The sequence below is a fragment of the Toxotes jaculatrix genome, chromosome 14 (assembly GCF_017976425.1).
Source record: "Toxotes jaculatrix isolate fToxJac2 chromosome 14, fToxJac2.pri, whole genome shotgun sequence".
Taxonomy (NCBI): Eukaryota; Metazoa; Chordata; class Actinopteri; family Toxotidae; genus Toxotes; species Toxotes jaculatrix.
The window spans coordinates 15,735,905-15,763,491 of NC_054407.1; the positions used below are offsets into that span (position 1 = coordinate 15,735,905).

The following is a 27,587-nucleotide window of genomic DNA, read 5'->3' on the forward strand; positions in this document are numbered from 1 at the left end:
ATGGCGACAGCTGCACTCTGGGAACCGTTCCAGCAGAGATTCATCCAAGATGTTCCCCTTACAGATTTTACTGCATCGGATGAACATCTGCAGAGTATTACTTAGTATTAATACACTTATAATAGAAGACACACTCATCCTTTTGCAGGAGCTAAATGTAATGACTATAGCAGAGGAAATTTTGAAAAAGCTTATGTTAAACTTGACAGTCTCTCTGCACGGATTTCATACTTGGTTGGTGATCTTCACACCAGGTTTTGACATTTGTGTGTCACACTGTTGCCTGCTTCACACAAACTGGTTGCCATATGTTAAATCCTTGAATTTTTCTTGTTTGTCACTGCCTCTTGATCTACTGTTAAATAAGTACAGGTCGTATTTCCTCTGTTGCTCCTGTGTTTAAACACAGCTAAATACAGCAGGTTCACCTCATTGGGGAGGGGGGGGATAGAATTTCTACAGGTAAAAGAGATGTTTATGCTGACATTCAAAATTACCTGCTAATTAAATATCGCTGCTCTTCATCTATCTCCTGCACTCCAATGTTAACATGCAATTATCCTACAATGATTAAGCAGGTAAACATTTTAGGGCAATAAAGCACAAGCTGTCTGCACACACGCTGACTTCTGCGTCTGCCGCGGCTGCTGCTGAGCTCACGAAAAAAAAACCACGAATTGTCTTTGATTTTCTCTGCAGACACTGTTTCACAGTTTGGTCCCAACCCTGCTTCATTATCTCTGAGTGTGAGGTGCTCTCATTGTGCTTAAAGCGAGCTCGCAGCACAAAATAAGACCACAATGACTGCGGCAGGTTAAAGCTATATGTTACTTGCATATCCTTTCCTTACACACTTGCGCTATACTGCTGTTTTTGTACGTTCCCTTTTATCATCAAATGCCTGTGAATATCTGAGGGCTATGACTCTGCCCGCATTGCGTCATGTGGTCGTTTTTTTTTTTTTTTTTTTGCCTTTTTTCTTTTTTTCTTTAATTGAGTTTCTTTTGCTCTGCCAGTAAAGAACTAGGTCACCATAAACACTGACATGATTTAAATCCAGCTTGATCTAATTTGAGGTAAACTACAGGAAGAATGTGAAGATATCAACCATGAATACAGGGTAAGAACATAAATGATCTCGACCAATGTGTAAAGCTCATATTCAACACAGAGGAATTCCCATATGCGTGCTCAGTGGAGGAGATAAGATAGCATTGACGTTTCTCAGCTTTATCTCCTTCTGTGTTTACAAAGGAGAAACTCGTGTAGATAAGAACTACTGAAGATACAGAGAAGGTGTGAATGAAGAACAACAAACAGTAAATCTAGTGTAATTACTCTCAACAGTTTCATTCATGCTGTGTCACACAGCCACAACCTCAGGCGTTTTCATGTTTTTAATAAATCTAACACACTTGAAGGAATAGTTTGGCATCTTGGGAAATAAGCTTATTCGCTTTCTGGCAGAACGTTATATGAGGAGATTGATACCATTCTCGTATCATGTCTGTTAAACATGAGGCTACAGCCAGGAGATGGTTAGCTTAGCTAATCATAAAGACTGGAAACAGTGGGAAACAGTTAGCCTGGCTCCGTCAAGTGGTAACAAAATCCACCTACAAGCACCTCTGAAGCTCACTAATTAACACGCTATGTCTGGTTTGTTTAAGATGTACAAAAACTGAAGTGCAAAAATGAAAATTCGCTGTTTCCAGGGGATTATGAGCTGGACTGTTTTTTTTGGCAGATAACCCTCCCACCCCCCACCACCACCAAAAAAAAGGCAGAGTGGTGTCAATCTTCTCATCTAACTCCCCTTCAGAAAGTGAATCAGCATTTCCCAAAATGTTGAACTGCTGCTTTAAAACAAACACAAATCTATGCAAGAATAAAGGTGGAGGGTGGATGTGCACCTGGGGAGTGAAAGGCCGGTGGAGAGGGGGTGTTGCACACCACCGTTTCTGCCAGCAGGTTGTTATAAGGGTTAGTGTCGTGGGTTCGGAGGAGAGGGTTAGTTAGGAGGTAGTTGCCAGTCATCCCTGAAATAACAGGAAGAGAGAGAGAGGGAGAAAAATCAGGAGGGAAAAAACAGTCGAGGAAAAAAAAAGAGCTTGAGGTACTGTACTTCACGGTCTGTGGTGGTGCACTGGGTAGCTGTCGACATAAACAAACACTGACACTGGCTGTCCAGAATCAGACACCACAAAAGATTTATGACCTACAATCCGTCTGCCTTCTATTATGGACGAAGAAGCCATAGAAACGTTGGTCAAAGCAAAACATTATCCAAACAGTCACCTGATGTAACTGACAAACAATATTATCGCGACAAGTGTTGACCAAAACATAGCAACACACTCAGCTGCAGTGTTTATGTGAGACAAATTCATCTAAACAAACTCATCCAGTCGAGACACTAGACAAAACATGTCTAAGTGGCCTGCCATGAATAATACAGTATCGCTATCATCCTCAGTGCGCTTGTGTAAATCCTCAAGAATGTAATAACTATCCTCAGTCATTTGGACGGATCGCTGAGAAACTCTGTGCTGGCATGTATGCGCTTAAAAAAAAAAAAAGTAAACCAATTCATAACTACAGCCAAATCTGCGCTGGCACAGTCCAGACATGGGATCTGTCCCAAAACCTGCTCTGACCTCAGCCTGACTTTGCTCATTTCCTGTCCCTACCTCCATCCTGATAATCACTCCGGGGTGAAGATGAGTCTCTCCAGTCACGGTTGTTTCAATTTCAACTCCAGTCCTCATCAATAATGTTTTATGCCAGACTAAAATATCGCACCTCTTTTCTGTCTCTATTCGTCTTCGTTTAAGATGATCCCAGCGAGAAGGAAAGTGCGGGAAAATTCTGTGAACTCTGATACACAGGCAGCATTTAACGCTATTTTTTGATTGCCTAACGATGACAGAAACGTAACATTAAATCGGGTCTTATCTTCTTCTTTTCCAAGCTGCCACAGAGCCAAGTAGGCTACATCCATTGAAGTGTTTACTGTGAATACAGAACGTCATCGCAAAGAGAACAGCGTGCGTGTCTCGTCTGGTGTTGGTGGAAGAAAGGGTTGCTTACCCTGGTTGAGTGTGGAGGTGCTGTTTATGTCTCCTGAGATGAAGGAGGACTCCGACTGCTTCCTCACTGTGTCATTCCACATCCGCCTGATGCGGCTCTGGGTAGAGAGAAAAGCAGCCATTGATCAGGACTCAACATGGTGCCGATGTTATTCAGGGCTTTTGGTCCTGAGGATTGAGTGGCTATGCGGGTTTGTGATTCAAGCCTACACTTGTATTTGCAATTCGGCTCACCCACTGCTTGATGACAAGGTCGTGCTACGGTAAAACAAAGCCCCCCACGTGCTATTGATCCCAAAAAAAAAAATGGATACACGGAGAATCTTACAGCTTGTAATTTGAGAGTCTCTTTTTACTGTGGAACGTAGGAGCAGGAGCCGCCACCAAATTCCCAGAAGCGCTCTTAAGATAGATCTCACAAAGTCACCAGAGGAGAGATTATAAGAGACCTCTACTTCCAGTTCAACAGTACTTTCTTATCTGTTTCTTCCTTTTCAAACAGAGTCTACCTACCAACCACGATAACAGTTATAGAAGTACCAAAAAAAAATTATTTTCACTCATTTAAAAAGGCAGGTTTAATGCTGTCTGTGTGCTGGCAGCACTGTACCGTAACCCTTCTTGATCTAAAAAAAAAAAAAAAAAAAAAAAAACATCCCTTGATATATAACCTTGGCAGCCTAACAACGTGATAACTAAGCTCTAACATTACAATGTGAAGCCTAAAACATGGCATTGAGTACTGTACCAAGGTGAGATTTCTACTTCATTGCCCCAAACTGTGTATTTGGTTGAATGAGTCGAGAGGTTCGGCTTTTCAATGACAAAATTCGAGTGAAAGAATGAAAATAAACTGAAAATTTTAAGTCTTTACTAAAGGATAAGGCCGACGATATTTTGTTTTTTCTTTTTCTCAATGAAACCACTGAAAGAACCAAAACCAACTGTGTGAGCTTTAGTTTTTCACCAGTCTGCTGCTCCCAGGTCCAATGCTACTCACTCCAGAGGATGTAAATCTTTAAAAAATGGATCTCAAAGCATACAGTTTCTTTTCTAAAAAGGCAAAAATAATTTAATTTTAACATCTGGACACAGCAGATTTTAACAAACATTACTCAGACAGGAGTAAACAGTGTTATTTTGAGCCACAGATTAATGCACATTTGGTGCACCAGTGAGTGTTTACACCACTATGATGTTGTATGTGGGAGTCACTCAAAATAAACTGCGGTGCCCCTGTTCATCATAATGAAGGAGCATGTTACCCAGCACAACAGTGTGGATCACTGATGTGTTTTGTACCTTTTTGGACAATAATAGAGCCCCATGGTACTGAGGAACAGGTTACAGTACATCAGGTTTTGGCTGCACAGTCAATACTTGTTAGTACGATCTGTCCTTGGTTGGTTTTGGCCTTTAGTTAAAAAGAACTTCTCCTTAAAAAAAAAAAAAGAAAAACTTTTTTGTTGAAAACCAAAACAGGCCATAAAATATAAAAATAAAATATGCTGACATACGACTAACTGGAATAACCTAAATCCTAAACCCTGACACATCCGATTCCCAGCGTTGCACACGCACCTGTGTAGCTGACGAGTAACGGGCCGTGGATCGAGACGTGGCTGTCTTGGCTGAACTGTGGGAGCCCTCAGATGGCAGCGCGCCGCAGCACTGGGATTGACGGAAACATTTGCTGTACTCTTTGCGGACCTGCAGAGGAATAAAAGATCAGAACACACAGACAGCGACACAATCCCCCACCCCCACCCCATGAGAGATGCAAATCCCAAATCTTTATCAAATGCCATCCAGCTGACAGCAGTTTAAATGCCATATCTGTAAGGACAGGGATAACAAACACTGTGATAACATGTTGAAATATTATGGAGAGGAAGCACTTTGATGTGGGTGTTTCTAAGTAAGAATGTATACAATATTATGAAATGCTTTGTGCTTTGTGTAAAACTTAACATATCACATTTAGGTGTTTTTGTTTGGAAATGATTCACCAGTTATCAAAGCAGTTACCGATTACTTGTCTGCTAACCGACTAATTCATTAACTCACTTTTCAGCACTTTTATAGATTAATGACTATTTAGTCTTTAAAACATGATAAAATTGTGAAAATGACACAGTTTCCAAATTCACTGTTTTATCTAACAACAGCAAAATCTTACCTTTTTCTGGAGAAGGCAGTGGAAGATGAAGATGAACATTCCTTGCAGAGTGTTGAAGATGGTGAAGAGGTACGCCATCACGATGGAAGATTCATTGAGGAAGAATAAGCCAAAGGACCACGTGAGTCCCAACAGACAAAGCAGGGCAAACGCTCCCAACACCCATGACCTGCAAAAAAGACAGAAGAGCAATATTAACCACAGCGGATTTGATCATTACATGGTTTGACGTTTCTCTCCTCCCGGACACCACTGTGCTAAAAAAAAAAGAAAAGTAATACTGCTATTTTGCTTTTGCACAAGTTGCACTTGTGCCGGCATGGTGTACAAATGCTGATACAAAGTGTTGGAATGAATGTGGATTTGGTATTTGACTCTAAGTCAAAAAATATTCCCCTGGTCTTCCTTGGAGTTGGTGGCTAAAGAGACTGCAGACACAGCAGGTTCTTCCTTGGTGGCTTCCAGGAAAGCCTAGAGGAAATAAGATAACTTAACAGTCAGTTTCAATGATGACGGCTGGTTGTTATTGATACACAAGAGAGAAGTGAGCCACCCCGAGAGAGATACGGTGAGGAGAGAAGAAATGGGACAACAGCATGTCACTGAGAGAGCATCCACAGTAAAATGAGAGGCAGTGTTGAGAGTAATTTGCTGTCCAGTATTACAAGAATCACTTTTTTTTTGTTTGAATAATCACACCTACTGCAACCAGTTATTTCACTTTTTTTGAAGGAGTTAATGGATTTGACACACAAACTAAATACAGATTTGAGGTATACCCTACTTAGCAGTTAGTGAGTTTTGACTACTTAAGATAATGTGTGAAATCCAGCATCCAAATGCAAACAAAAGCAGAATTTCTGTGTGCTAAAAACAAACCTGAAAACCAAGTCAATGCCTTTTTTTGGTTTGGACCAAAATCAGAGTAACTGCCTAAACATCAAACGCCCACATACCATATGTTGGCCTGCCCTCAGACATATTGTTGAACAAGAATCCAGGCACAGACACGGCCAGGGACTTGTCTTTTTATCGAGCAAATGCAGCCCCCTGGAAGCAGGAAAATGAGGGGGGCTTTTTTTTCTGTTTATACCATCGTTAAATCTACGAGGCATGTGGTTGAATCCATCTTCCAAGGAAGCTTGCAAACTATGCCAGCACAGGAGCAAAAAGATACCAAAGGTCAGAAATGAAGTTATGAAGAAATAAAAAAGGCAATATAACCCTGAGTAGTGAAAATAGTGAAATCATAAAATGAACTAAAAAGGCACCACCTACAGACCAAAATAACATCTGGAAGGGAAAAATATTGGTCTGGTCGCCTTTAAGAGAAGAGAAAATCAAATAAATGTGTAGGTCAAAAGCAGCTTTTGAAATTTCAGGAAGGAAGCAAAAGCAGTAATGGCGCATATTATTTTTCTTCTCACACTTAGGCGACCGCCCCACACACACAGTTCTCAAACCAAGCAACCGCAGACCGTCCACCTAATCTCCTAGAGTGACACCCCTCACCTGATACCCCCCAGCCTGGACGAGTCGGGTTTCATGGACGTGGAATGCTTCACCATCTTGTACATCGTCACCACCAGGAAGATGACATTGACCTGTCAAAACAGACGCGTATCAGGGTTAACAGACTGCACTTAGAGAGGCATAGGATTTCTGTGCCTAACAGGGGTGGAGGAAGTATACAGACCCTTCACTTAAGTAAAAGTACCAAGAATCAAGAATCTTTATTGTCATTATGCGAGCATAAAGAAATTTTGCAGACTCTCGGCTTAAGGCACACATATAAATAAATAACACAATAATAAATAAATAACACAATAACATAATGTGGCACCAGTACCACACTGTGAAAATACTCAACTACAAGGTTCTGTATTTAAAATTTTACTGAAGTAAAAGTATGCAAGTAAAAGCAGAAAAATGTACTCAGAGTATTAAAAGTAAAAGTACTCAATGCAGAAAATGGCCCCTGAGGCTGTGAAACCTTTATATATGATACAATTGAATTTTTATTATGCATGCATTAATGTGTAAGCAGCATTTTACTGCTGTAGCTGGTTGAGGTGTAGCTCGGTTTTTATGTTTTTCTTTTACATAGGATGCAACGGATGATTCTTTTCTCTGACGGATGATTTTTTTGATTATTTCTGACTTCCTACAGCTCAAAGTGAAACCTTCTCAGTGTTTGTTTTGTCTCAATGTTTGGTTCTCAAGCTTTTCGAGTCACGACCCCCCAGAATAATCAGGCTGGTGTTTGTACTGTTTTGTTTAGTTTTAACTGCTACCACCTAGGCGTTGTCCAATGTTCTCCAGGCACTGTGGATTTTTGATGCATTCTGGGAATTTTTCTCTCCCTCTGACCTGCCGGAACAGCACTCCCTCTCTGTATTTCAGGGCCTTCTGATTTACAAGTTAAGCACTGAATATATTGTCGTTCCATGTGATAGCTAGCGAAACTGGCTATAGCTGCTTGGTTAAGCACAACACTGGCATAAAAGCTTAAAATGAAATAGGATGCACACTTTGACTCTCACAAACACACTCAATAAAATATTTTCCAAAGCAAATTATATCACTGCTACAGCCAGTGTAATGTAAAAACCATTCCCCTCTCTAAAATATGCTATTTTATTTTTAATATGTTATTTTCTTTTTTTTCCATGACCATCTGTCGACCCCCGGAACTTATCTCACGACCCCCTTGGGGGTTGGGACCTCCAGGTTGAGAACCACTGACTTAGAGCATTGCTTAATCCATAGTGGTTTTAGCTCTAATGTCAACACCAGCATACCTTTACCAAGAGGAATATGAAAACTTAATGCCTTGGTGCAGATCATAAAGTACACTGACTTCCAAAGAGAAAAACAACCATGAGAGGTTACTGCCTTGGTCTACTTCACACAGCTCTGGCCTTCAACATAAGCTGCGTTGAAAGTGTCTCTTCTCTCTCTCTTGTTTGACATTACACTGAATCCCAAAGTACAAATCCTCATCGAATATAAGAAAGTATATCTGATAATGTTCAAGCAGATATGATGCAGAAAAATACAGAGAAATACTAAAAATGACTGGAGCTGAGTGCCGTGTTTTAGAAATATTTTTTTACTGAGGCCAGAAAAAACACTGCAGTGATTCAAGATATACATCCAGAGGAGGTTTCCATGCTCTCAGGATGTCTCTCTATAAGCACTGCAGGGCTCATCGCCACCAAGGGAAAGGAAGGAGATGTGCTTCAATTTGGTCCAATACCATATTAAACCTTTGAAATGCAGTTCTGTAAATATTCACAGAAAAAAAAGTATATCCAGATTTTTATGTTATTAAAAACTTATATCCCATATCAGCTCCAAGCGAGCATTTTGCAACCGTGACCAATCTACTGTGCATGAAGAAAAATAAATGGTTAAACTAGAATTACCGCCTCGCGGCTGTATGCCTCTGCCGACAAGTCAAGTTGCAGTTTACATCCAGACTCATATATGTAGTGAAGACTTTGAAGGAATTTAATATGAGGTATTAAGCATATTTGCAGAACACTGTGATATGATGACCTCTTGAAAATAAAAATGTCATCGTTTTATCCCATTAGACATTTGTGTGAAATTTTGTCATAATTAAGGTATGAATTCTTGAGTTATGGCCAAAGTGACCTTTGATCACCAAATTCTAATCAGTTCGTCCTTGAGTCCAAATGAATGCCTGTGCCAAATTTGAAGAAATTCCCTCGGGGTGTTCCTGAGATATCCAATTCACAAGAATGGGATGGACAGATGGACGCATAGAAGGACAACCCGAAAACATAATGCCTCTGGCTACGGCTGTCTCCAGCATGGGAGACATAAAAAAGCATGAGTGGGCAAGAAAACAATGCATAATGATCCAAATGTAGCGTTTTCAATTTATCAAATACTTCATTTTCAATTCATTTACAAATAAGCAGAAAAAATCCTCATTATTATTCCACATGGGTGCACTCTGAAACACTACAAGGCAACAGAAAAAAAGAGTCTTTAAATGGAAACAGAGTGGGAGCGGAAGGCAGATGGAAACCAGGAACAGCAGGGGAAACGAAGGAAGAAAAAGGAGTGGCTAAGAAGACAGAAAGACAAAGATCACAGCTTAAAGTAATGCTGAGTTTTGTCTCTCCAGCCACTGGGGCCGATTTAGGTCCGCATGAGTCGAGTTGCTGGAGATGCATTTAACACAGCTGCAAGTGATGACACAGATCCGATGAGACAGAAGGACGGACGGACGGACGGACAGTGAGGCGAGAAGGCAGGGAGGCACTCTGCAGAAAGCCAAAGCCGAGGCAAACTGCATATGGAACCACCCCCCCACCCCACCCCCCTCCCATGCCCAGTCTCCAAGAGGTCTCTACAATATTCAGGTCTCTCACTTTTCTACTAAATACGACGCAAAAAACAAACACTGCCGACACAGCACCTCTCTAGGTTTTGCATGTATTTAAAGCCTATGGACAGATTTACATGAGTATGTGCCTATACAGATATGCAGCATATGTTTGCTCAAGGTTGTGTGCATGCATTCCTGCACACGTTGTGTGTGTGTGTGTGTGTGTGTCTGTGTGCACTGCGAACACCCAGTGCACCACATGAAATATTAAAAGGTGAAGATGGAGATGTCCGTGTGCTGGGATTGGCTAGGGACGTGTCATGATCCTCAGCAGGGCTATGAGCTGTGGTAATGGTTGTCTGGCCCACCCACTCATTACTTCCATGTTCACCCCCCCTCACCATCACCCTTGTTTTCCCACTGAGCAAATGACCTTCATGCCTGAGACGATTTCTCCTCCTGATTGCAGGAGGGGAGAATTCTCTGGATGTACAGCAAGAACCAAACAGCTTTAAGTTGTTGCCGCTCACCAATTCTGATTTTCAGAGGATTTCATAGCTGAGTGGACACTGATGTCCTCATGTCAGCTATAATGGGACCACTTTCCTTTCATGCAAATTGATCTGAGAAGGCAGAGCCAAGAGGCTTCCAGCACAGAGAGAGAGAAAATCTATAAACTGTTTTCAAAGCTTTTCTTTGAAAGGAAAAAGAAAGTTATCACACACGTGCACAAAATTACAACTTACCACAATTATGAAGGTTACGGGCCCAATGAAGCTCCATATGAAATGGTTATCAACCCTCAGCCAGCATCTGCGGGGAGCAAAAGGTGATATTCAGTTCATTAAATCATCTCACTGCCAAAACAAACTTGTGTCTCATCGATCTGGGCCCAGCAGTCGGCTGGATGATAGGTCACAGCAACAGAATAGAGACTCCTCTGACCACAGAGAAGAAAACCCAACCTTGAGGGAGTTTTGGCCTCGTGCCATGAGAGGCTGCAGTCTAAAAGGCAGCGGTTCTTGGACTCATGACTTCACAGTCTGCAAATGTCTACAAATGCGTGATGTCTGACTGTGTGCACCTAAGACTCTTAACAGTAAACAATGTACTACGGACAGTTCAAGAATAAATTGCACCTTGGTCTCTGTTTATCACCAGGAAACAGAAATTAAATGAGGACTATAGCAATAAAACAGAGTTTGAAAAAAAAAAAGCAGTTTACTTAAATCTCATAAATTAGAGGGCTGGAGTTAAATCATAAAGCTTGCTGCTCGGTTGAAGACCAGCAGAGAAGTGCATAAACTTTTAACTAGCAATTATCTACAAGCAAAGAATAAAAACCCAGCAGGCCAGTGCAGCTAGCCAGCGTATTCATTAATGTTGCGGCTTTGCTCACATTCTCTTCTTTTAGCAGTGACAGGGTGTAAATTTGCCAGAGGGCAGAGGTGGACTACTCTTTGTGGTATTACTATCATTAGAACACACATGCATGCTGTGTGGGTGTGTCTTGACGGGGAGAAGTAAGGACTAATGCCCCTGATTTTTATCCCCCCAAAAAGCAGAGCCTCTGCAGAGACGCTACACTTACGCTCGCTGCGTGCCGTAGCTTCTGTAGTCGATTGCTGCTGAGATGCCCACCACCACAGCCGGGATGAGGTACCCGGAGATGTAGTAGTACTTCCTGCGAGAGAACTCGCTCTCGAACACCTCGACCAGCATGAGGTACAGCTGCACACCCTCCAGACACATCCAGGCAAATGCAGCCAGGAAGCAGAAGTGGAGAACGCCGGCGATGATGGAGCACACCAGCTGACAGGAAAACACAACATTTATAAGGGATGAACTTACCCTGACATTTTATGCTTTCATTTAGAGTTTAAAAGTTCAATGACCAGTGACATCAGCCCTGTTTAGCCAGATTACAATGTTTATGGGATCAAGTAATGGCTCTGCTTAGAGCTGCTCTAATCAATATTTGTATATCAACAAAGGATCAAATAACCACTTGTAATGTGAAAAGGGTCGCTTCAGCATCTTTCAGCAGTTTTTTGGTGCTATGGCCTCTAACTTTATTGTTTTGGCTTTTGGACACAGCAGGAAGCTGTTTTCATCAAAGAAAAACCTTGGATAAACCCACTGTTCAGCACCAAACAGCAGACAGCGCATTTAGCAGCTAAAGAGCCAGACATTTCTCCTGAGAACAGAGCTAATACATGTTTAAACATCAAAGATGGATGTCTGGTCAGTTTTTTGGTCAACTTATTTAATACATCAATAACTTCCTCAATAACTCAGAAATGAGGTTACAGTAATTATGCTACTTATATTTGGGAAAATCATCTCACTCATTTGAGAATGTGCATCCTCGTTCCTAAATGCTGCTGATCCCATAACTATTCAGTGAGTGAGCAAAACTAAACTAAGTTAGGCTAGACAACAAACAGTCCATTATATTATAAACTCAAAGGCATCTAACATTTTTTCTTGTTCTGTGTAAGTAGAAGAGTAGCGAGAATTTCTCAGTTTCTCAAAAACCCCCTTGTGGGTCCACAGTTAAAATGCTCATTGTGCAACAAAGTTTCATTTAAACTCACAGAACTCTATTTTCAGTTTTAGTGAAGATCCCAAAGTTTCCAAAGATGCAAATGATTTAAGGGAAAAGTGTATAAAACCATGCATAGAATATTTGTGTTTGATAAAATGGAGCAGCCGTTAAATTAAAAAAAAAAAAAACATCCTGAGTTTGAATATTTCACTCAGATTCAGCATCATATATCTTCAAGTGTTGGAACAAGCTGACACAGAATAGATATGTGATATTTTAATCTGAAATGGACTTTTTTTTGCCAACATTAAGGCCACTTAAGGCAAATTGAAGGGGAGATTCAAGCATTTAAAAAGGTTAATCACAGCAGATGAGACCACTCATCAGTAGCATAAAAGTTAAAACCCTCTGTGGTATAATTTCCACGGTACCTTCGGTTCCGTCATGTTGATGCCCACGAGGAAGATGAGCTCGCCAATAAAGAGGTTGAGGCAGAGGTTTTTGTGGATGGTGTTGCGGTCACTTTGCAGACCTCGGAAGAAGCAGAAGGTGAAGAGGCTGATGGCGAGGCAGACGAGAGACACAGCGATGCCCATTCGTGTAATGACAGTAAGAAGAAGCTCGTGGACGCCCCCTTCCCCCTGCAGAGAAACAGACATAGAGCGGATTGACCTTCAACTCCAAACTTGTCATAATGATCGGTGGCATTTAAGCACATGATGGTTGTAGCTACAGTGGAAATGGAAATTTCTAAGGTGTTCAGTATTTAAAGAATAGGTTAATAAATTTTTGACAATAGCCAGGTGCCCATTTGTACAATGACAATTCCAGTGCCCTTCCTATGTGAGTGATGGGGGGTGGCAAAGTCCACAGTGCTCGTTCTGAGAAAAAATATCTCTGAAGCTAATATGAGGCTTAAGAGGCTTTGACAAGTCAAAGTGAGTAGATGTCTTCCAAAGTTAAAGTCTTTTTAGTATTAAATTCCCTTTTTGTGTCTCCCTGTTGAGCTGCAGTGGAAGGATGGTGACAAAAACTGAACCTTTTGTACTAAAAAGACTGTAACTGGTGACTGTAACCCTTTTGATCTGTCTAATGCAAACAGCTGAGGCATCATATGGCTTAAATAAACTTAAATAAGCTTTTGAATGGTATATATTTCTACAGTGAATGAGGACGGTGGATTTTATCCCTCATCATTTTAAATGAACACATTAGGAAGGGATCTCTTAATGGCCAGTATAGGCAGGAGGAATGATTACAGCAAGCAAAATCTGTTTTAACGTTCATATGGGCCCCTGGCTATCAATTTAAGACTGACATGAAAAATCGTGAATCTGTCCTTTAATTTGATCACAACCGATGACATTTGGCACTCAAACCGAACACGTTTAGATCACATTATGCGGCCCATGTTGCAGAAAGTGACATCAGTTGAAAAACCGCCATCTGACGTCCACATGTAGGTTCTGTTTTTGAGGTCAAATCCCGCCATGTTTCAGAAGATCTAAAACTGAGCATGTTTCATGATGGGCAGCAGGCAAACGTGAAAATAGCAGACTTGACCATACAAAATATCACTCAAGGACATGGTGGCCTGAGAGTGAGGCAATTCTTCCAGTGATATTTGTAATTTTATTGAGGGCAGGAGTTGCAGTTGAGGTGATGTGTAGGGAATTGGTGTGAGGCTAAGCCTTGCCTCAGGGCTCTGGTTTCAAGCTGTGGTTAAGGTTGAGGTTAAGACAGATGACAGGGACAGGGTTCATGAGTTGAGGCGTATTATTAAACGTACCACAAACTTATCCTGCACATTTATTACTGGCTAGGTCCTTGCTACACATGCTATTCATCATGTAATTGGATTGTAATTGCATTTTGCGACCAAATGGATCCTACACCACTTCAAGAGGGGTAGAAACATAAGTTAAAACTGAGGTTATATAGTACCATTTCCCATGATTCTCAGGGACATATGCATGGAGGGTTATTAGACACGGACCACAGGTAAAATATAATTACTTCTGATAATGGTATGGCACTTCCTATCCTGATCCACAATCTCGCTCTTTTAAAGTGACAGCCTGCTTCCTCTTCTCCACCTCTCCCCCTCTTTCCCCCGCCCTTACCTTCTCCTCCAGCAATAATCTAATTATCTCCACTGAAATGCCATTCTTGTTCTTGCTGTGTGTGCACAAATCTATCAGCGAGACGGAAGAAGAACAACTAACAGAGACAGAGAAAAAAAAAAAAAGTCCTGCAACCACGAGGCGAGGGCCACTCACCACATTCCCCCGATGAGCCATGAGGATGGCGAAGTTGGTCAAGTGACTGCAGGAGCAAGTGGTGTGGCTCTTGTTGGTTTCCAGGAGTTTACAGCCCTGAGTGGACCAGTATCCCATCATGCTCCGCTCAGAGTAATTCCAGAAGGAACAGTTGGGATTGTAGTAGTGCTCCTTCTACAAAACACAAACGCAGGGGGGAAAAAAATGATTAAACATACATGAACATATTGTGCAATATGCATGATCGTACACAAACACACCTTGTATATTTCATTTCTCTAACTGTAAGTCACCGTATGTCAATATATTTGCTGTGTGCACCAGTTACTTTGTGTTCAAATTCTTTAGATGTAATGGATTGTTGGAAGAAAAGGGATGAAAGAGATCAAAACACACACAAAAAAAATAAATAAATATATAAATAAAACTGAATCTCAATGCTTAGAGATGTGAGAAGGGTTACTATGGCAATTTCAAAGCACAAGGCAAAACACGACACACCAGAAGCTCTGCTTACTTCTCTAACTCCCCTAGTCTACATCAGTGTTAATCACTATCCATGACACACTAACATAATATGGATGTTTTTATCTTTTTTTTGACAGTTTCTCCACAACAATAATACATCAAAGTGCTGGATTTGCCCTGCACTGTAAAAGGCTGTGCAGCTATTTCAGTATTTTTAACAGCCCAGGTCCATAGTGTGGTCTGGGAGAGTCTTAGGATTGAGGCTTACATCGAGGTGCTCCAGTGTGAAGATCACAGGGTCCGCCACAAACACACGGCTGGACTCCTTGGTAATAGAGGCTGAAAGGATGTGGGAGTTGACGGTGAGGGAGAGGTTGCGTTTGTTCAGGTCCCCCATTCCCCTCAGTGTGGCATTCTCCGTGCTGAGGAACTGACCCAGGTGTTTGTACAGCACAAATACCAACTTGGCCACACCTGCAACCGGCAATAATAAAGTTATCAGGCACATCATCTCTCTGCGAATTTTGATTTTGAATTGTGATCTTAATTCTAAGACCAAAAAATGTGGTTTTCATTCAATCCATAAACACGTAGTTCCCCTCTGAGATATCATAATCAAATAAAGGAACAGTCTGACAGTTTGTTAAGGAGAAACAGTTACACACAGTTCAACATAAAACCACAACATGTGTTTTCATTTCTGTTTATGTACAAGTAAAGCAGATGAAATACAAAATATTAATTAGTGAACTTTAGAGTTGCTTGAGAGCCTACTGAAAAAGCTGTTCCCCCCTGCTTTGAGTCTTTATGCTATACTATGCTAAGCTAATCACCTCTTGGCTTTAGATCTATACTTAAAGCACTCACATGATAGTGTTATAAATATTCTCATCTGACTCCCAGCACAAAAACAAGTAAGTGAATTTCACGAAACGTCAAACTATTATTTTAAAAATATCTAATTAAAATGTTAATTTTAATTAAAACCTTGTCCGCAAGAATGTGATTTTCATCAATGGCCAATGGCCGCAACAACCCAAAAAAGTGAAGAAAACTTAACCACCATTAAATGTTTTTGCAGCAGTTGTGTGGTTCTCACCATTTTTGCTGTTGACTTTGACAGTGTTGGAGGAAAGCTGAAGAGACGCTCCACCTTTGCTCGTCTGTGGAAACCTGAAATCTTGCACCTGACCATCAGTACTTAACACGTACACTTCCAACACTGAGAGAGGCAGGAGGTGAGGGGAGACAGGGAGAGATAGAAAGAGACATTTGTATTACTCATAAGTAACATTTCAAAGGCAGTACACAGTGTTTAATAGAGCTCTAACGTTAAGGCCTGTCGGGGTATGTGTAAAAATTCAAGGTTCATTGTACCAGTTACAGAAGCCAATCTTATTGCCAAGACCCCGTAGAGTGTCATTTACTTAAAAAACCATGTCACTAAGCTGCTGGTTGGCATTGTGAATGCCTCCGAGGCAGAAGCAAAAAATAAATAAATAAATAAATAAAATAACAAGGGCGGCGATACAGGATGAGTAAAAGCAGGCGCGCAGCCTACTGCAGCATGAATGTCAAATATTCATAGGATCAAAAATATCATTGAGCTTTTACTTTTACTTTTTCTTTCCCCTGTGGGTTCAGATAACTCTTGACTCTACGAGCAAATCTCTGAAAATCCTCCAAATTCCTGCTGCAGCCACTCTCTCCGGTATGCCAGCTGCCGGGTGGTGCTCCCTTTGATTTGTGAAATTACTGAAGGGTCAGGAGGACACACATATCAGCACACTCCCTCCCATCAGAAACGGCCTCACTTCCTCAGCTAGATGGCTTCTGACAGACGGAGATGAGGAATTGTTCTCTGGCTGCTCTCCCCCTCTGCCTAGTTTTTAGCTCCGTCTTTTCTCTCCCTCCCTTTTCTCTCGTGTTGCCCTTGATGCTCGCCTGGAGGTGCCATTTGGGATTCGACAATCTGCTAATTAGGAGCAACAATCATTTTCACTTTTTTCCCAACTCTTCAAGGGAGGTCAGGTAAGCTGCTCTCTGAGGTTGTATGTTTCTTCATACGACTGTATTTATGTTTCTCCACTGGAATATTATCTCCACTGCACAGATAAGCGAGTGCTTTACAAGCTCATAAAAGTTGCCTGAATGCAGTGATTAAGTAGCCAATATACCGCATATTACACAATATATTAATCAGTGCTTTTGGTATAGACAGAGCAACTAGTCCTTATCAGCTTAGCTAACTACCACTTAATGGGAAAGGCTTGGAGGGAACAGACAGAGTGCTGTGTGAATGGAACAATGCCATTCAATTGGTGTCTTTGTTTTCCCCCAGAGGTCTGGACACTTCATCTTGCAGCACACACTGAATGAGGTGACTTTACTATGCAAGAAAAAGATTAAAAATCAATGAGGTATAAGACAAAAAGGGTGAGTGGGAGATCATAACCATAGCAACAAAGAGTTATGAGTAGAAATATGACAGTCCACTGCACACAGCTGACTTAAATGAATGAGATCGTGTTGCTAATAAACTGCCTGTCTTTGCTTGTTTTTTTTTTTTTTATAGATAAATCTTTTGTGATTTCAGCCTGATGTGGTCATTTTTAAATTATATTCCCCCGAAGGGACAGTTGTCCAGGTACCAAAAAAAAGAAAAAAAAGAATTACTCCGAAAATAATTTTATCACTCAGTTTGAAGCTATTTTACTCAGACGTGGTGCACAGCCAAAAAGGAAAAAAATAACCTTCAGCATCATAAATTGTGACTGACAGATGTGTACATGCTGTTTTATCTGTTTTATTGTAATCAAAGAGGAACTTACTGATATTCTCTGCAGGTACTTTTACGATCGCTGGCTCGATCAGGTTTTCTGCAAGGACAAACGCCCCTTCCTCCAGGGTATCCAGAAGCATTGTGGCGGCGTGCGTTTGTTCTGTTGAATTCATGTCTTTCCAGGATTTCAGAGCTTCCGGCCTCAGGAGGTTGTCAACAGTGTCCACTATTGCCTGTATCCATGGAGACAAGTGAAATGTCAGCTTGCCGTTTCCTCCCGTCATAACTTCAGTTTAATAACAAAGCCGGGGACTGGGCAGCAAATGATAAAAAGGGCATGCATGGCCAACAGTGACAGCGGCAACAGAGACTAAAACTGAAATATCAAGATCACTCCAAGTGAAGACGTGAGGGTTCAAGGAAGTCATTGGTAACTAAAATAATAATGATGATAAAAAATGCAGCATGTATTATTTAAAATTCTGTTTATGAAAAATAGGTCTAATCTGAGGAAGATTCTTTTGGACCAATTTCTTTATTGAATAATAATGCAAAAATGCTTGAGGGGAAAAACGAAATACAAACCAAATGTTTCTTTCCCTTCACTGTCTGTGGCTGTCTACAATGCTGTATTCTCAATTCCTGGTTTTGAGCAGCTATTTTCCAAAATAACAATTATCTCCATGAACAATAGTCTTATTTCCATGACAGGATCTGCCCATAATGGCCTTGACTACTATTCTTCTGGAGGAAAGGGGGTATTATCATGAAATCCATGTCCAGAATGGCAGTCTAAGTCAAGACAGAGAGGGGGGTTCTGCTTGTTTTCAATGGCAATCCTTTCATTTCCTGCTTTCAGATAAGCAGTAAGTAAGCAAAACATTCCACAAAACCCACACAAGTATCATATGTTGATAAAACAAGAGTTTCCCTTGACCCTGGCAGGCTGAGTTCATGATTCCTGCCTGGGCACAATCAAGCCACAACTAACTTTCTAAAATCCCACTAAAGGCAGACAGTTGTACAAAGATTCAGAATCCAGAGGAGCCCTTGGTGTGATAAATCAGAGTGACAATTTAACCATAGGTGCCATTAACCGCAGCAAGACCCACCACAATAACGGTAATTAACCACAACAAGCCCATGCTCACTGTACCAATTAGTCACAGCTATGATTATCCAAAACACTAATTGACCACAGACAGGATTATCCGTTTGCCTGGAATAACAAGAAAGCGGAGCAACCCGAGTCTGCACCAATACATGATTAACCGCAACATTTAACCACCAAGCTCACGTTAACCGCAGCAATGATGCCACAATGTGTCCAGACACAGGGCTCTTAACGTGCCTTCATATCTCAGTCCTGAGCAAAGAAATCAATCTCTGTGGTCCTGACCTTGCAGGAAACTGGAAGCTCTCGAGCTGTGACCATGATGGGAGTTAAGTGTGTGTGTGCGCGCCACTGTGTGTGTACATGTGACTGTGTGTGTGCATGTGTGTCCAGGAGAGAGAGTGGTGGCGATTACAGGGTCGGAGCCATTACAACCCGACAGACACTAAATGGTCTTTCCCCCCTGGTGAGACATCCTCAAAGGACCCATGAAATCCAAATGGGGGGAAAAAAAGAGGCTTGCTGTCTCTAATTTGTGTAACACAGAAAGATTCTGTGTTCTCATTGAATCCTCTTTAATTCTCGCCTGGGTGGAGGTCACTTTACAAATCACAGGGGTGCTACCGGGGGAGCCCCCCGCTGGCTCGCTGTAGCAAGAGACATGTCTCGCGTGGCGAAAGCTCGACGAACAGGCCAGCAAGCACTCGAACAGCTCTGACTTCAAGAGCAACAGCAGATGATGAACTGTGACACAAAAAAACCAAGCCAGCGGCTCTTTGAGACTGTACTTACAGTTGGCCCAGCAGCGCTTTGAGCTAAGTGCTTTCAGGCGGTTTTCAGTTTTATCTTTCAGGTTACTTGTTTGGGCTTTTATTTGCATGCACTATTCGAAATTTTCTCTGCGTTGCGTCTCAAATGTTGATAGAGATTGGTCGTATTACCTCGCGACGTATATAGCGACTTTAACTTTGCAGGTTTTACACAGCACGTCTTGCTGTTCAGGGTCGTCATACCTGAATCCAAAGTATCGCCATACAACAGAAGTAGCATTTTTTTTTTTTCGCCACCAACTCTGTTTGTCCCTCGTGTTCCTCCTGAGCGTTCATGTCGGTCACAACTGTTTGCTGAAAGCCGGGTAGTCACGTGACCATACCTGCGGCTGCCCACAGGTGTGGATGTGGCGTCAATTACTCCACATTGGTTTACGTTACGTAATCGCACAGCTTGACATTGCGATTGCGATTAGATTAATTGTGCAGCACTAATTCGTAGTCCTCCTCTGAGGTGTACATCAGTCAAATACTAAGACATAATAGAAATATATTGAGATTTACTGTGACTTAATCTGTCTGAGGATTTCATTATATCTGCTGTCCATCACAGATAAAAAAATATCTGCTTGGAAATCATTGAACATATGCTTCTTATGTTCCTGAACTTGTCCGAGAATCATCATGTTTTTATGTCTTCTTGGGTGTCAGAGTAATTCAGTGATAGTTGTCTGTACATCCATGGGTAGACTGCAAACAGGAACTGCTAATAGCTAATTTGGCACACTTTTAGCGGTGCCAGTTTGAGGAGGGGTTGAGGGGAGTGGGGTCAGACTGTGAAACCCTGTGCCCTAGAGTAAAAGTCAGAGGATCACCAAAGTCATTAGGCTGAGGGAAATGCATTGCCCTTTTCTCACAGTAAAATGAAGCCTCAAGTAAAAACAACCCAAACTTACAGAGAGTTCCCATGAGCCACTGAGAAATACAAAAACCTGATAATTTGTTTTATGCCATGCAAGGCATCTCCTCCTGAGTGTTTACACCATGCCCTTGTCTTTCAGCAGAACCTACCCAAGGAAATAAACTCTGCCACAGCAGAGGAAAAGCAAAATGTCTGGGGGAGAGACTGAAAAATCAGAATGGAACACAAACATATTAATGGGCTCAGAAATTAATCCCACAGATAAAACAGCACTGCAACGGGAGAGGAGATTTTTTTTCTTTCTTTTTTTTTTTTTGCTAAGGGGACAAGGGAGTCTAGAAATTGTACAATGTAAGCAAGTGAAAATTGAGCACACTGCCACTTTGATCACACTTCTGGCTGACAGGGAGGTGCAATTACGACCGTGGGAAGGCAATTATTCACACAACGTATAAAGAGCTGACAAGAGAGACGAAGAGAGAGAAAGAGTGGGGGAAGAAGAAAAAGAGGAGAGAGAAAAATGAAAGAAAAATGTACAAGCGATAGCACACAGAGGAGCGAAAATAGGACAAAGACGGAGTGATATTGACGGTGGCATCCTCAGATGGACAGAATGACAGGAGAACAGGCAGCCAAGTCAGATGATGAAGCAGCCAAATCTTGTACAAGCAGGATCACCGGGCACATACTGTAACAAGACAATCAAGGACACTGAGAGTGACAGTGCTGCATGCTGCCGGTCAGGCGTTTGGGATCAGGGTAAAAAAGCAACATGGAAAAGCCTGCTAGTTATACCTTCATGTACGCCCTGCATGTCTTCTCTCTTTTTTGCAGCTTTAACGTACAACAAGAGGATCAAGAGACAGATTGTAAAAGGAGGTGGTAAGAAAACAGGAAGCATTAAATCATGCCACTTACCATGCATTACAGATTTAATGAAAAGAAGAAAAGTCACAGGTCTGCCAACTACAACCTTAAAATGATGCTTTAAACGCTATTTGGGAGAACGGTGTTTGAATTCCAAATATGAATATGGATCACATAATAGTGAGGGGAAGAGATGATAAATGCACAGCACTGGGGAGGAGAAAATGCTGAGACTTGATTCTGATGCTCCCCATTAGTGAAGTTTTAAAATACGTTGAGAAGATAAACAGTGTGGGATGAGGTCGTTTGTATTTCGTGGCATAGAGAGAATAATATAGTACTAGCTCTTTTTAAAACCCCTCTGTTGGTATTAAATAAGACTTCTCCTTCTAACTGAGTCAAAGTAGAGAAAATCACATACTGTAGCTCTCACACTAAATAAGAAAACAAACAGATAGAGTGTTCTTTGTACCCAGATTACAACCTCCACATCATACAAGAAAACACACACAGGAAAATGTTTCTTGATTTACTTGCAGATTTGTCGGAAATGGCTGTGTAAAATTTAAAGGACCATACCAGTGTTTTTGGCTCTTTAACTATACATTGTCTGTGTATATTCCCCGCATGGGATGACGTCACTGAGTAACCTGGATTCTAGTGTGTATGTAAATACCAAAGTCAAGTCTGCATTAATTTTTGTCAAAACTGCATTATTGTCACAGAGTAAAACAATGCAGACTTTTCAAGTCACTCCTCCATTAAACTGCATTACCAAGCAGCAGAGATTTAACTGACAAAAATGAATGCGGACTTGATGTTCACCGAGATGAACAAGTCAAGCAAGTTTCAAGAGACTGCTCATAGATTTTCAGATCGTACAGAAACGAATGGAAACCAATGGAGAACGCAGCAGCGTGGTTAGCTGTGATGTTGATGTGTGATTTGTAGTAAAGAAGATAAAACAGGCGAAACTCCTCGTATGGTCCTTTAACTTCTGTCATAGTTTCTTGTCATCAGCCAATCACATGGTGTTGTTGTTGTGTACAAATCACTGCAACACTATCGGTGCTCGTGTGAAAAACCCGTTAGCTCTTATCTTCAAATGCATAACAGCATTTGAAGATAAGAACATAAGGGCACAAATGACAGGCGTCGTTTTGGTGCAAATCACCCTGTTTACAGAGAAACTGTTGTCTAGAAAGTCTGAATAACAATGTAATTTTTCAAACTGTCACTCATCTCTCCATGGCACTGCCAACAGCTGAGAGATGTAGGTACGTGTCGGGCCTACTCTTTTCCCTCAGAGCGCTTGCAGAGGCTCCGGGAGAGAGCACTTGTCAGCAATGAAGAGTTATTCTTTGTGTTGGTGGGGGGCTCGTGGCCATTAGCTCCTTTAAGGTGGAACTGCCAGGTGAGCCTGTGTTTCCAAAGCCAGTAATTACCAGGGAGCTGTAGAGGAATGAGCTTCCCCTCAGGGCTAGACCTGCCTCCCTAGCCCCCTCACCTGAGACTGTGTGTGTGTGCGCGTGTAAGTGAGTGCAGGCGCGGGGTTGTGTTTGTGTGTATCGGTAGGTGTCCTGCTAATGAATGTCCTGAGTCATGCTGACACCGATCTGGGCCAAAAGGGGGACAAAGTTTAATGAGAGGTTACACTAGGCCAGACAGGAATTTCACAGTACCTTGTTGAAGCTGCGTCCAGCTGAGTCCTTCTCGCTGGGCCTGAGCTCCTGCAGCTGAGCATCCAGGATGTCCACGAGCTGCTCCATCAGGCGCACTGAGGAGCTGACGTCTCCGGCAAACACTGGGCCCTGTGTGTGGCGTGCCAGCTCATTGGCTAAATTAGCAGCATTTTCGCCACTTCGAATCTAAAAACAGCAACAGGGAAAACGGGGGTGTCAAGTGAAGCGAGCCTGAGCTGATGGTTCCGCAACGTGAAGCTGTTATAATGTATCCCACATACACCTCAGTCATAATCCACTGCAACACAGCTTGTTCAGAAGGAAAAAGTCATTGTGTGCAGAATTAATGTAAGCACAGGGACTGCATGCTTAGCAGGGAACATAATAGATAACTGTGATACAGAGGCTTAAGAAAAGAAAAGAAAAACACCAGGACTTGGTGATAATGATAGGCTGTCAGCGTTTGTACTGTCATCTGTGATCCAGCACTTATTTTGTGATAAATGCTCTAATTTTTTGGGTGCAACCACCCTCCCCCAACCTGCCGTGACTGAGCTGTGACCCAATTTCACACCACATACTAATTTTATACAGTATATACGAGTCTTATACAATATATACCAGTCTTCACAGTATGATGTTGTTCCAGTTAGTGTACAAGAAATCCGTGTCCTTTTCCATTTTGCAGAGGAAATGAAGCAGCACACGCACAGACATCAGTCACACTGCCAATGCCACTGTCAATTAAACTTCACAAAGAGAAAGCTCATCCAGGGTCCATGCCATATCATACAGACCATAATTACAAGTGGCCAAGCAGGTTCACACCATTCGGCCTCCAAGGTGTAATTCAGACTCAGAAATATCGGAAATGTCTTACAGCTACAATATCTCCCACGTGGCCAGAGGAACCACAGAGGTGTCAGAAAAACCAGTGGCATAATGGCTGCAAAACTACCATCACAGCCAACTAAATTTAAGTAAAATCCAATTTCAACACTAATGTAATCAACCAACTATCTGTAGTTGGTATCCAGTTTCACTTATTACTGAACAAATATGTAAAAATAAAAATAGCTCACTAAGGCTCCAATTTCTCCTATGTCACTATAATTTTTTTTTTTTTAGGTTTACTCAATTTTGTCAATTTTCTAACACAAAATATATTCAAAACCTGCTTACTAGTGTTGTATTGAATTTGGTTCTTTTTAATCATTTCTACATTTCACAAAATGCCTTTTGACAACACCCAGAAACTCTGCCTGAACCTGCTGCATTCAGTAGGTGTTTTTCCAGTCAAAGAGAAAGGCAATATGTTGTGTGTTTGCGTGGCATTACGGTCTGTGCAGGCTATTGAATACTGAAACTCTTATCTGTGCGTCTACGTTAGATTTCTACCCGCATTCCTCTTGAACATTAAAGCGGAAAAGTCACAAAAGAAAGTAGCACTTGCTCTTTGAATCTAAGCAACTGACTGCAGTTCTTGGCATTTACTGCTGATGTTTTAGATAGCTCATTTCTTTCTGCCACCACACAGTTTTGCTACACTTGAAAAACTTTTTTCAAAAGTTGTGATTCAGTGCTGTATTTTAGGCGTAGAACATGCTTGTTTTGCTGCTACATTGTGTGTAATTGACACATTCCCCGTTTACCTTTTGTGCCACTTGAGTTACCCAGTGGGAAGTGCAGTTGCTGAGGTCTGGCCCTTTGGAACACCAGGTCCCTGCCACAGTGCAGAGGTAGGAGGCGATGCCTGCAGTACCACAGAATAAACACAACAGTTGGAGGGAAGCCAAAGCCATGCTCAGATAAAGTTTCTCCTGCTGATCCTTCATTCATACAGACTCTCTGGTGCAGGAAACTAACTGTTCGGCAGGAACAGACATTTCCAAACAATCTGAAAGCCTGAAAGCTTTGTACAGTCTACACAAACAAAAAAATGTAGGATGGATACTAAAGGACTATCAAATTTCTACATAGCTAACAGAAAAACAAAAAACAATAGACTCTGGCTCGTTATAGCAAACATTTCAGACTGTAAACATTTCATATCCTCCCATACAATCATGTCTAAATAATATACCAGATTACGCCCGATGTGTAATAATACGTATGCAATACATTTGGATTAATACCTAATCCAAAGCTCTTTCCTTTGTCACCCTGACAGTCAAAACATTGTCTCTTCCTTGCTTTCATCCTCCAGTAGCCTTGCTTTATATTTTGACAGTTCAGTCAGTCTCTGTGATGGGGTGTTAAGATAACTTCTGAGAGATTCCTGTGTGAGTATCGTTGTCAGCTGAACTGGTATAACAACCATCAGCACAATGTTCCCTTTGCTGTTGACTTCCTACTCTTCCAGAGGGGATTTTAACTGCAAGACATAACCGTGAACCCAATGTCTGGATTTAATTAAGACAACTGGTAGACAATGGGTTTTGGTAGTGTCTTCTGTTTTTAGAACTTCCAAAATACGGTCCATCATTTTCATTAGTTTCTCTTGTGCTCTGTTAGGGAGAAATGGGTAGCAGCATTTTTCCTCTCCGTGCAATCTTGTCGCAGCAAGAAATTACACACAAAGAGGAGCAATGTACGATGTACCATTATATTAAAAAAAAAAAAAAAAAGTCCTGTTATCTATTTTTGTGAAAGGTTCTAATCATGCTATAATTCTAGTTTTAACCTTGACATGACGCCTAGCTGAAATGTCACAGACTCAGTGCATAGGAACAAAGATGGCAACACCACATTAACACCTTAATAAGAACAAATAAAGTAGCAGCTTGGCCCAGGATCTGTGAAGCTTTGTTTCTGATTATTTGCAAAGTGTGATTTTTGACTTTGCTGGGTATACCTGATTGTTAATGGACAAAGAAAACACAAAGTCTTACTTTTGATACTTTAAGTACATTTAACTGATCACACTTCTGTACTTTTACTGTGGCTTTACAGGGGGAGTGAAAAGGTTAAAAAAAAATTGGGTTACATAAAGTTTTAACATCTCATCAGTATGCGTCACACACTTACACAATCACACCAGATGGTGGCCTACCTCTGGTCCCTTTGGGGCAGGGCCTCTCCACCGTAGTTCCAGTGTGGGTCTGGGGCCAGTCGATGGCCCTCCTCCGGGTCGCTTCACAGAAGCGCCTGGGTGTTGGTGGCAGCTCTGGGACAGTGGGCTCAGCTGTACCTGAGCCACGACTGTCCTCAAACGGATCTCTCCCATCTCTTGGATCGGCTCCTGCCACTGTGGTGTCTCCGTGCCCCTTCATGGTGGACACAGCGGTGGTGGTGACGACAGTGGTGGTCTTTGGTACGGATGACGAGATGGAGAAATCTTCAGTGGTTGGCACTAGAGCAAGGGAAGAATGAAGCCATTAGAGCTCGAGTCATAAATATCCTTGCCTTGAACTCCCGTCGTTTCTAGCTGTGGGGAAACTGCAACTGCTTTGAGTTCCGTGGCTTGTTGGTGTTGCTAGAGTTACTGCTGGCCATAATTCCTGGAAATAAAAGCTTCGTACAGCTTACGCTCGTAACTCCACCTCTTTTCTGCTCCTTCCCTAAAGGAAAACAAGGCAAACCTGCCAATGCGACACTATCTGTCTCTTTCACTATCTGCCTCGCTATTTTTGGTTTACTTAAGCCCATAAATAAGAAAAGCTGTGTTGGTGGGGCATCCTCTGACATAGCAATGATTTCTTCTCAACAGAGTCAGTACCTTGGGCTGATTAAATGTCAACAATGAAGACAAAGCCTGCCTGCATCTTACTTTTTTTCTGCCTCGTTCATCTCTCTCACTTTGATAAAGCTGGTGTGGGGAAAGGAGAACCGCACTGCTCCAAGCAAAAACCATACATCAGCAATAATGCGATTCCACTGTATTTAAACCACACCTACCCTGCAAAGCAAATCTACGTGTGAGTGTGCACATGCATGTGTGCAAGTGCACTTGTGTTTGCTCCATTACTCAGGTGTGTTACTGCTTAAAATCACTGCATGCACACAGATGGATATCTGCTGCAGAGAACCTGGAGACAACTAGGAAATGAGAGCAGAAATAGGAAATCTATAAATTTTATACAGTATGAATAGCCAATATGAATAAAAAAAAGAAAGCACAGTGAACGTTAGTGTGTATAAGCGTGCATGTCTACATGGATACACTAGGCTACTTGTTTCCTGCATGAATGATCATACATTTTTGCCCACAACCACCTGATTGTATTTGGAGATAAAAGCCGCTTCCCACAATGAGGTCTGCCGTTGTGAAAGGCACTACAGTGTTGTCTTCAGGTTCCCTGGGTGCTTCTGGGAAAATGCAATATCATGCTATCTGACACTCCATCATCAGACACATATCTCCATTTCCTGAGAGATGGTGACAAAGCCCACATTTCACATTTCACACTAATCAGCCAGTCAGGGGAATCTTTGCTTTTTCATTCCAGTAAAATATCAGAGTTTATTACAAAGCTGATATCTGGTGGTGTGGTCAGGAGGCCACAGAGGGGAGGAAACAGTGTT

The 27,587-nt window shown here is 41.8% G+C and overlaps 1 protein-coding gene across 3 annotated transcripts in view; it reads right to left on the minus strand.

Annotated features, from left to right (window-relative positions):
• Nucleotides 1-27,587, minus strand: part of LOC121192950 (adhesion G protein-coupled receptor L2-like) — an 82,835-nt gene that overhangs the window by 3,700 nt on the left and 51,548 nt on the right. For 2 of the 3 annotated variants that reach the window (XM_041054993.1, XM_041054995.1), the window contains exons 6-20: nucleotides 26,116-26,415; nucleotides 24,716-24,816; nucleotides 23,064-23,249; nucleotides 17,758-17,941; nucleotides 16,026-16,148; nucleotides 15,195-15,400; nucleotides 14,459-14,632; nucleotides 12,611-12,820; nucleotides 11,223-11,443; nucleotides 10,378-10,444; nucleotides 6,781-6,872; nucleotides 5,269-5,437; nucleotides 4,671-4,799; nucleotides 3,091-3,187; nucleotides 1,914-2,039 (exon numbers count right to left, since the gene is read on the minus strand). In XM_041054993.1, coding sequence (XP_040910927.1) covers nucleotides 1,914-2,039; nucleotides 3,091-3,187; nucleotides 4,671-4,799; nucleotides 5,269-5,437; nucleotides 6,781-6,872; nucleotides 10,378-10,444; nucleotides 11,223-11,443; nucleotides 12,611-12,820; nucleotides 14,459-14,632; nucleotides 15,195-15,400; nucleotides 16,026-16,148; nucleotides 17,758-17,941; nucleotides 23,064-23,249; nucleotides 24,716-24,816; nucleotides 26,116-26,415 — 2,385 coding nt within the window. The remainder of the gene's footprint in view (nucleotides 1-1,913; nucleotides 2,040-3,090; nucleotides 3,188-4,670; nucleotides 4,800-5,268; nucleotides 5,438-6,780; nucleotides 6,873-10,377; nucleotides 10,445-11,222; nucleotides 11,444-12,610; nucleotides 12,821-14,458; nucleotides 14,633-15,194; nucleotides 15,401-16,025; nucleotides 16,149-17,757; nucleotides 17,942-23,063; nucleotides 23,250-24,715; nucleotides 24,817-26,115; nucleotides 26,416-27,587) is intronic. The other variant, XM_041054994.1, reaches the window with a different exon arrangement.